Source organism: Salmo salar, chromosome 28, assembly GCF_965601325.2.
Source record: "Salmo salar chromosome 28, fSalSal1, whole genome shotgun sequence".
Classification (NCBI taxonomy): domain Eukaryota; kingdom Metazoa; phylum Chordata; class Actinopteri; order Salmoniformes; family Salmonidae; genus Salmo; species Salmo salar.
In genome coordinates this window covers 11252354-11262500 of record NC_138318.1, presented here as the reverse complement: position 1 = coordinate 11262500, position 10147 = coordinate 11252354, and the positions used below count along the sequence as shown (strand labels likewise).

General features: G+C 43.1%; 1 protein-coding gene across 2 annotated transcripts in view; it reads left to right on the top strand.

Moving 5' to 3' along the window:
- Window positions 1–3508, top strand: part of LOC106589438 (KH domain-containing RNA-binding protein qki.S) — a 16635-nt gene extending 13127 nt beyond the window's left edge. For both annotated transcript variants that reach the window (XR_006762570.2, XM_045710213.2), the window contains exon 8: window positions 1767–3508. Coding sequence is in view for 1 of the 2 variants with exons in the window: in XM_045710213.2 (XP_045566169.1) it covers window positions 1767–1789 (23 nt within the window). In the remaining variant the exon portion in view is untranslated. The remainder of the gene's footprint in view (window positions 1–1766) is intronic.
- Window positions 3509–10147: the final 6639 nt, after the last annotated feature.

Below are 10147 nucleotides of genomic sequence, written 5' to 3'. Positions count from 1 at the left end.
ATTCCAGGGCGCTCATAGCCCCTCTGTCAGATAGAGGAAGGCATGTGAGGTTGTCCCCTGCTTTTAGAATGGACCGTTCCTCCCTGTGACTGTGACCTTGTGACTCTCTTGATTTAGAGTTCTCTTCAAATACTGTTTATCTCTCGCTCTATCTCTTTCCCCCTCTTTCTCTCCCTCTCTCACTCTCTCTTTGCCGGTTGTTCCACAACTGTTCAACCTAAGAGACAAGCAGGGTCGTCTCTTTTATACCGTCTTAAATTACGCCATTCCTTTGCTTTGATTTTGTAAAAGTAAACACAACTTGTTGATCTACTCTTGTATTTATTGATATGGTTTTCTAATGATTGTTTTGTATATTATGGATCAGAGACATAAAGTACTTGAAGCTGAAACAGCCTTCTTATAACCATTATCCATATGACCTTATACATTATATGACCCTATACTACTGAAATCTGCATTAGGAGAATGGAGTGTAAAGTAAGCATTACTGGACCTCCGTGGGTTAGGGATGGGTTGACATTGGATATCGTTTATAAAGACATTCCGTTGTCATGTCATTATGCTTGCCCTATTCTTTGGAGATTATTGTAGTTGTTGCTTATGTGCTTGGAAAATAGAATTGACTTGTGTGATTGTAAAAAATGTATGAATATAATTTTAAGCTATGAGCAGGACGTGTTGTTGCATTCTTGGGGATGTTTTCTTTAGAGTTTACACTACAGACGTGAAGCTTTCACTTGTATTTATTTTGCAAACATTCGAAGGGTTGTTTCGGTATGACTTTGTATGTTGAAGTGATGCTAGTGTTTTCTTGGTGTCACTATCATACAGTAGAAGTGGCCTAGTCAAGCTGTGTATCAGCCCTAGTTTACCTACGTAGAGAACCAGTGTTTGATATAAAAAAATAAAAATGTCGAAAAGTTATTATTATTAGAAAATATCGGTAAAAAAATATATATTCTTAATTAATTCCTTCTAAAACCACATCTCTTAACATCTCATGGCTCTCGGTAACTGCAGTCCTCTTTGCTTCTCTAGCGATTACATCTCTAATGCTTAACAGCAGTCTGGAAACCATACCAGATCATTTTTAATCAATTAATTGGTCATCATTGCATTTGGTCTTTTCTGTCAAGACACCATAACATACACCCTGACTGCTGCTAACCATTAAACTGTGTTTAAGCCACCCCTCAGGACCCACCAGCCGTTTCACATACCTGATCTATTCCGTCAAGGTATTGATTATTAGTTGACTAGATGATGTGAAACTACTGGTGGCCCCCATAGACTGGGTTGAGAAACACTGCGTTAGCCAGAACAGCTTTAGATGTCAGTGACATTCTCACGCCCTCCCACGAAACCATACCCTATGCTGTCTCCATGGTTTCTCTGTCTGTAGTGCAGCTAGCCTCACTGTAGCAGTGCTCATACGTTCTACAAAGGGCACCTTTATAATGCCTTCATTAACAATACATAAGCATTCATAACGGCCTATGTCAGCAGTCGCTGGTTGGCATCTCACATTGTGTCACTTACTGCATATGCCAGACCTTATGTCAACTTGCAGCTATTGACTATAAATGCCTATGTAGTGCTTATGAAGGTGTTATGTATGTTCACACTGTGTGTGTGACTGCAGTAAATCGGACACCACAAGCTGACACTAATCTCTTTCTATCTTTTTCTATGTCTTTTTTGTTTCCTTAATTTCTTTGTGTCTGTCCGTCTGTCTCCTAACCCCCCCCCCCCCCCCCCCCCAGCTGCCACAGCAACTAACCCTTGACCTCTGTACCCACTGATGACCCGCCCATCTCCGCCTGTGGCTTGCTCGTTGCCATGCTCTGGACAACAGCCACGCCCCCCCCCCCAGGAGTCACCTCTGCCAAACCAACCAGAGACCAGCGCCATGGTAGTGACCCTTCAGGACTCAATCAGGACCCAGTCACCAGCCATGCCCACCCAAACACCACACTATCAGGCCATGTGCCCCTTCTATAGGAACCACTACATCAAAACCACCCAATCACAACCCCCCAACCAAACCCCAGCCATGCTCTCTGCATTGGTCAGATAACCTGTCTCTATACCTTGCCCTGCAATGAGTCGATTTGAAGCTATAATATTATAATAATTAAATAATAATAACAGTTATATGTATGATCATAACATATTCATGCCCACTAAGCTAGTCTGACTGTCCCTGTTCTCAAACCCTCAGCGGGGGTCTAGAGAAACCGGAAGCACCTCGTTTTCGGGGGGGGAAAGCAGAGAAGAGGCGAAGCCTAAAAAACGGATGCTCACGGTTTCTACCGACCCACTAAGTGGTTTATTTTACGCCAGCTACTTTAGGTTACCGTCACACAAAATGTTACTCAGATCTGGTTTAATAGGTCACACCAGTTTCACATGATGTCCTCTCTAAGACTAGGCTTTTATACCATGCCTGCCTTTCTACAGTGACCTGAGTCAATCTAATGGGTAAGATCACACTTCTCCAGGTGCTACAGAGTGAAGAGTCTCAACCATAACGTTTGCTTTACCAATACAGTATTATATAAATCTGGAAAACAAAGTGCCTTTATTTATTCCAATAGAGAGATATGTCACAGACCAGAGCAGCCTTTTTATGATGGGTTTATATTCTCCATGAAACACGTCTCAACAAAGTGAAAGAGATGTGGTGTATTATAAAGAAACCAACTCAATGTTGTGGCTTCCCATAAGCCTTTTGGATTTAGAATGAAGTGCCAAAAAGGGTCGGTTTCTTCTGTTAGTATAGTAGGACCTCCTCAGAACAGTGTTCATTTTGTGTGTTTATTTTCTTTGGGGGAATGATGTGTATACTTGTGTGTCTGCCTAGAGAACACACCCTATTGTATAGTGTTGTGTCATTAGATATGTGCGTTACATACCTGAGCTCCTAACTCTCCTCTTGCCCAAGCGGTTGTTTTTACTCCACACAAACCATCTCATTCAAGACAAAACATCTGTTTATAATGTATTTTTTATATGATATTTTGTATGTGAGAAATAACATTAAATGATGTTTTCTGGTAAGAACAGTATGACTTACTATGGAGATTTATCTGATTCAGTTTAAGAGCAAACTTTGCCTACAACCAATGTGCCATTCACCAAGTGTCCGGAGAGTTTTTTCAAGTCCTGATATACTGGAAGCCTCGAACGTATTCTGGAAAATTGTTGTCTATCAAGTTAATCTCAGTGTTGCTTACCTTCTGGGCCTTCTCTATGTAGAGAGTCGTTATTAACTGTAGTACTGTATATTAATCTACTCTTTGTGTTAACTGACCAGTCCTGTACTGTTAACCTCTCTACTCATATCTGCCTCTGCCTTGGTTTCTTTAAAACATAAACTGTGTGAATCTGAGAATTAAAAAGTGTGTTGTTGATGTTTAACTTTTTAAAAGCTGGTAAAAAAAATAACTCTTTGTACTGAAAAACAAAAACATTATTAAACTGGTAGTTGTAAAAAACTAACAAACTTTGTCGCTTTTTCTCTGAAGCTTCTAAAGTTTCCAGTGAGCTTCCTTTCAGCATACTAATCTTAAACACTGCAGATACTTTTGGAATACACTTAAATTCTTTAGAAATACAGTACACTAGACATGCACTTGGTCCCTCTCCTCTCTGTCTCTCTCCAACTCCGACAGTCTGAAGCAAATTGATTGTGCAACTTACCCTTACACACTCACTCATACCTACCCACACACAAAAACATGCACACACATCTGCTGAGTGAATTATACTGGAGCACTGTGGCTCTCCCTAACGTACATTATCTCTCTCATTCAACGCTTAACTACAGGAATGTGCCATATTTTAACTGCTGTACACACTCTCTCCCTCTCTGTCTTTCTGTCTCTTGCTATATATATATATATATATTATATAAGACTGCACTGACAGAGCTACACCCAAGCACAAATACCATATATAGACTTAAAAAAATACTGCTTTGACTGAGGGCTGTCAGTGAGTTGTTCACTATCTGCCCTCTCCCTGCCCCCCTGCTCCCCCTCGGGGGGTAGGGAGCTTATTGAGCCCCAGGCTTGGCTCTGGACCTGGAGCCTTTGCTCTGGATACTGACCCTGCAGCTGTAGGAGGAGAAATAGCATGATCTGGCAACTCACTGAACTAGAGGGAGCCTGATCTGGCAACTCACTGAACTAGAGGGAGACTGATCTGGCAACCCAATGGACTAGAGGGAGCCTGATCTGGCAACTCACTGAACTAGAGGGAGACTGATCTGGCAACTCACTGAACTAGAGGGAGCCTGATCTGGCAACTCACTGAACTAGAGGGAGCCTGATCTGGCAACTCACTGAACTAGAGGGAGACTGATCTGGCAACCCAATGGACTAGAAGGAGCCTGATCTGGCAACTCACTGAACTAGAGGGAGCCTGATCTGGCAACTCACTGAACTAGAGGGAGCCTGATCTGGCAACTCACTGAACTAGAGGGAGCCTGATCTGGCAACTCACTGAACTAGAGGGAGCCTGATCTGGCAACTCACTGAACTAGAGGGAGCCTGATCTGGCAACTCACTGAACTAGAGGGAGCCTGATCTGGCAACTCACTGAACTAGAGGGAGACTGATCTGGCAACTCACTGAACTAGAGGGAGCCTGATCTGGCAACTCACTGAACTAGAGGGAGACTGATCTGGCAACCCAATGGACTAGAGGGAGACTGATCTGGCAACTCACTGAACTAGAGGGAGCCTGATCTGGCAACTCACTGAACTAGAGGGAGCCTGATCTGGCAACTCACTGAACTAGAGGGAGCCTGATCTGGCAACTCACTGAACTAGGGGGAGCCTGATCTGGCAACTCACTGAACTAGAGGGAGCCTGATCTGGCAACCCAATGGACTAGAGGGAGCCTGATCTGGCAACTCACTGAACTAGAGGGAGACTGATCTGGCAACTCACTGAACTAGAGGGAGACTGATCTGGCAACTCACTGAACTAGAGGGAGCCTGATCTGGCAACTCACTGAACTAGAGGGAGACTGATCTGGCAACCCAATGGACTAGAGGGAGCCTGATCTGGCAACTCACTGAACTAGAGGGAGCCTGATCTGGCAACTCACTGAACTAGAGGGAGACTGATCTGGCAACCCAATGGACTAGAGGGTTACATTCCTATGGATGGAGTTTGGGCCAAATGTGAGCGATTGGGAATGAGTGAAAGAAAGAGGGAAAAGAAGAAAGGCCAAGGAAGAGGAAAAAGAGTTTGCCTTTCTCCCTATCCACTTTTCCTACTGCGTCATTCTCCCATTTGGGGGTTGAGGCAGAGGCACCTGTCAGAAACATCTAAAACTCTGTCTGTGTGTGCGCTCTTGATTTCTGCTGATCCTGTTTTGTTTGTAGTTTTATGACATTTATCCCAGGATCTCTAAGACCATCGCCACACCATCTGGTAAACTACTCTCCTCTCTGTCTAATCTAGCCTAGAGCCAATACTAGCCCATGGGGGCGGGCTAGTATTGAATAACACATTCCAAAAAATTGCACAAAAGACAGTCACAAAATAAATAATAAGAAACAAGGTTTTGAAGTGTTTGTCCTTTATCTAGGAGAAATAAGAAAGCTCAGGAAATATTTGTATATGTACACTTCATGACCAAAAGTATGTGGACACCTACTCGTCAAACATCTTATTCCAAAATCATGGCCATTAATATGGAGTTGGTCCCCCCTTTGCTGCTGTAACAGCATCCATTCTTCTTGGAAGGCTTTCCACTAGATGCTGAAACATTTCTGCAGGGACTTGCTTCTAATCAGCCACAAGAGCATTAGTGAGGTCGGCACTGATGTTGGCCTATTAGCGCTGGCTCGCAGTCGGCGTTCCAATTCATCCCAAAGGTGTTCGATGGGGTTGAGGTTAGGGCTCTGTGCAGGCCAGTCAAGTTCTTCCACACCAATTTAGACAAACCATTTCTGTATGAACCTTGCTTTGTGCACAGGGGCATTGTCATGCTGAAACAGGAAAGGGCCTTCCCCAAACTGTTGCAACAAAGTTGGAAGCATAGAATAATCTAGAATGTCATTGTATGCTGTAGCGTTAAGAATTCCCTTCACTGGAACTATGGGGCCTAGCCTGAACCATGAAAAAAAGCCCCAGACCATTATTACTCCTCCACCAAACTTTACAGTTGGCACTACACATTGGGGCAGGTAGCATTCTCCTGGCATCCGCCAAACCCAGATTCGTCCGTCGGCCTGCCAGATGTTCCAGAGTCCAATGCCAGCGAGCTTTACACCACTCCAGTATGGAATTGAGTATGGTGATCTTAGCCTTATGGCTCTTCGGCCATAGAAGCCCATTTCATTAAGCTCCCCACAATCGGTTCTTGTGCTGACATTGCTTCCAGAAGCAGTTTGGAACTAGGTAGTGAGTGTTGCAACCGAGGACATACGATTTTTACGCACTACGTGCTTTTTTGGGTAGGCTGAACTAATTTCATACATCCATAAAAATGTTTAACAATGTTTAACATTCAGATGAGTCCCATGACACTTGTGGGGTCGTAGAGCACAATGGAGAACACCATCATGTTCATGAGAATCTCCTCTTTCCACAATGAGGTCACATTAGTTTGTAGACCAAACAGTTAGGACGCTACAAACAGAAGTTGGCACATCAACGGAACCGATTTCAGACAAGTTCCCTGACACTTGTGGAGCTCGTAGAGCAAAACGGAGACGACCATCGTGTTTATGAGAGTCTCCCCTTTCCATAGAGTGGTCAATAGCTTTTAGGTCAAACCGTTCGGACGCTACAGACCTTTTCGTGAGACGACCAATTTTCGGGATGTCTCATGGACTGACAAACACATCTCTAGCTCTGCCACCTTTCACTGATGCGGAAGTGCGACATAGGCAGATGCGGTGGATTGAGACGGCTCCAATGCAAAAAAGCTCTAGCTTAAACTGACGAATTTTGATGGTGATTCTTTTATTATGTTACTTAGATTCACTCACCGGCATCAATCGACACTAAGGGGGTTAAGGAGACAAAACCTTATTTTCTTGTTGCCGCGACTACAAGCATACACACCAGGGTCCTGTAGAGGCTCCTTTCTGTACTGGTTTAGTTCAGCTTTAGTTTAGCTTAGAGAAAAGAGAGAGAAAGGGGAGATAGCAAAGTTAGAAAGAGAGGGAGGGGGATCCAGCAACAAGTTTGCATGTGGGAGAGGGAGAGAGAGAGAAGAAGATAAAGATGAAGCTATTATTCTCACATACAGCATTTTTTGTTGTTGTGCACCCTCCTCCCTCCTGGTGATTGGCTGAGGGATAAACAAGCCTCTTGGCCGGACCATGTCTGTGTGTGTGTGTGTGTGTGTGTGTGTGTGTGTGTGTGTGTGTGTGTGTGTGTGTGTGTGTGTGTGTGTGTGTGTGTGCGTGCTCATATGCGTGTGGGTGTATGCACGTGTGCGTGAGACTGAATAGTGTATTGTAGGAGGCCAGCGGGTCCACCGGGCTCCCATGCAGAGACAACAGTTACTCACAGACTGTGCCAGGCAGCTTGAATACACACACACAGAGAGACACACACACACACACACACACACACACACACACACACACACACACACACACACACACACACACACACACACACACACACACACACACACACACACACACACACACACACACACACACACACACACACACACACACAGCAACAATGACAATCTTCATCGTTCCACTTGTCCACTTGGACTCGGATGAATACACAATAACACAAGGCTGCTACAGTGACTGCATCTAAATAAGTTTTGTTATTTGTGTTTTTTATTCTCACCACAATAAATTCATTCAGAATTCCTCTCACCTGTGACAGATGGCTGTACTGTCTAGGCCTACATACACATTTGTGTGTGTGTAGGTGGATGTGTTTAACTATACTTAGACCAGAAGTCCGAACAAGAATAGTAAACAAACAAAACTTTGACCAACTGGGGACATTTTGTGTGTCCCCACAAGGTCAAATGCTATTTCTAGGGGGTTTAGGATTAAGGTTAGAATTGTGTTAGGGTTAGAATTAGGTTTAGGGTTGGGGTTAGGAGCTAGGGTTAGTTTTAGGGTTAGGAGCTAAGGTTAGGTTAGGTTTAGGGTTAGGTTTTCGGGTTAAATTTAGGGTTAAGTTTAGGGTTAGGGTAAGTGTTAGGGTTAGGGAAAATAGGATTTTGAATGGGACTGAATTATTTGTCCCCACAAGGTTAATTATACAAATCACATTTTATTGGTAACATACACATATTTAACAGATGTTATTGCAGGTGTAGCGAAATGCTTGTGTTCCTAGCTCCAACAGTGCAGTAGTATCTAACAATTAACAACAATACACAAATCTAAAAGTAAAAGAATGAAATTAAGAAGTATATAAATATTAGGACGAGCAATGTTGCATTGGCATTGACTAAATACAGTAGAATAGAATAGAATACAGAATATACATATGAGATGAGTAAAGCAGTATGTAAACATTATTAGAGTGACCAGTGTTCCATTATTAAAGTGGCCAATTATTCCATGTGTATGTATACAGGGCAGCAAGATAGAAGACTGTATGTGTATGTTGTCTTGTCAAAGCAAAACAGAGAAAGAGTAAACCAAGACCTGACAACTCACACACACTAAAGTCTAATCAAAGAGAGTACTGGTGGTCTCAACAGTCTGGTCACAGATGAAAGGGGAATGAAAGGGAAGATGAAAGGGGTTACCCAGCTAACAATTCCAGGGAGAGAGAATGTTTTTGCAATGTTACCCGTAATGTTCTGCTGATGTTTCAGTGTCCAGTTTCTGTTAGTTAGGGGAATATTTTATTGACTGTATGTTAGCAAAAATCACCTTAGAGAACCTATTTAGCATGTTTTGGTGTTGGAGTTCTAACTAACTAGCTAGTTAGCAAGCACATGGTGTCGCTCCCGCCTCCCGCCTGATGTACTAGCGACCGGTAGACAGTGTCCTTCGCCCCCGCAGGTCGGGCACTGTTTTCCCACAGTTTTGTAAACGAATGTGAGGGCACGTGCGTGGCGCGGAGCAAAGGGCACTGCCTAACTCAGATAATACTTTTATCTGGGGGGGGGGGGGGGTTCATGAAGGAACCAATGTGATGCTCGAGGGGGCTGCGGGAACGCCCACTTGTAGGATTGTCCCAAATTATGTGCTGCAGTTGCACACTATTAAGAGGGTATGTCATATGCCTACCTTTTATTACTAACTAACGAGTCACATGACACCGGAGAGGGAAAATGGCTAATTGGGCCCAATTTGGACATTTTCACTTTGGGGTGTACTCACTTTTGTTGCCAGCGGGTTTCGACATTAATGGCTGTGTGTTGAGTTATTTTGAGGGGACAGCAAATTTACACTGTTATACAAGCTGTACACTCACTACTTTACATTGTAGCAAAGTGTCATTTCTTCAGTGTTGTCACATGAAAAGATATACTCAAATATTTACAAAAATGTGAGGGGTGTACTCACTTTTGTGAGATAATGTATCTCTCTGTCCATTCTTAGCCTGTAATTTTGGTAATTTGTGTGGTATTAAAAAAAGATTATGCTAAGTCCTGCAAATACAATGATAGATTCATGCAATGCTTATAAAGGAGATCTTTCCACCTAATGTCTACGGTGGTCTGTGAACCCACAACCTGCTCCGCAGCCCTGTGCTCTATCAAAATTCATGAAATATTGACAGGACGAAGAACATTTTCTAAAACTGCCTATCTAAAGCTCTGGTCTGTCCAAGAAGTGAGTGTAAATGCTAGATATGTTCTCTGCTATCCACTTTGTTTAAATTATTATTTTTGTATAGCTAAGGTTTTTTTTTTTCAAGCGTACAGGGAGGATTTAGGTAAAATATATTTTGTTCAAACAGGTCCGATTTTCCCCATGTAAACCTAATTATAAATAACGTTCACTCCCTAATGACCTAATGAGACTCTCAGGGGAACGTTCTTTAAAGTTGTGAGAACTGTTGTTGTTAGCTGGGTTGTTATAATCTTTAGTCTGGTTTTTTTGGTAACGGATGAACTGGCGTTGAGCGCTTTAATGTTACTTTGCTGCCATCTAGTGCAATGTATCGTTACTTTAAGTGACCATG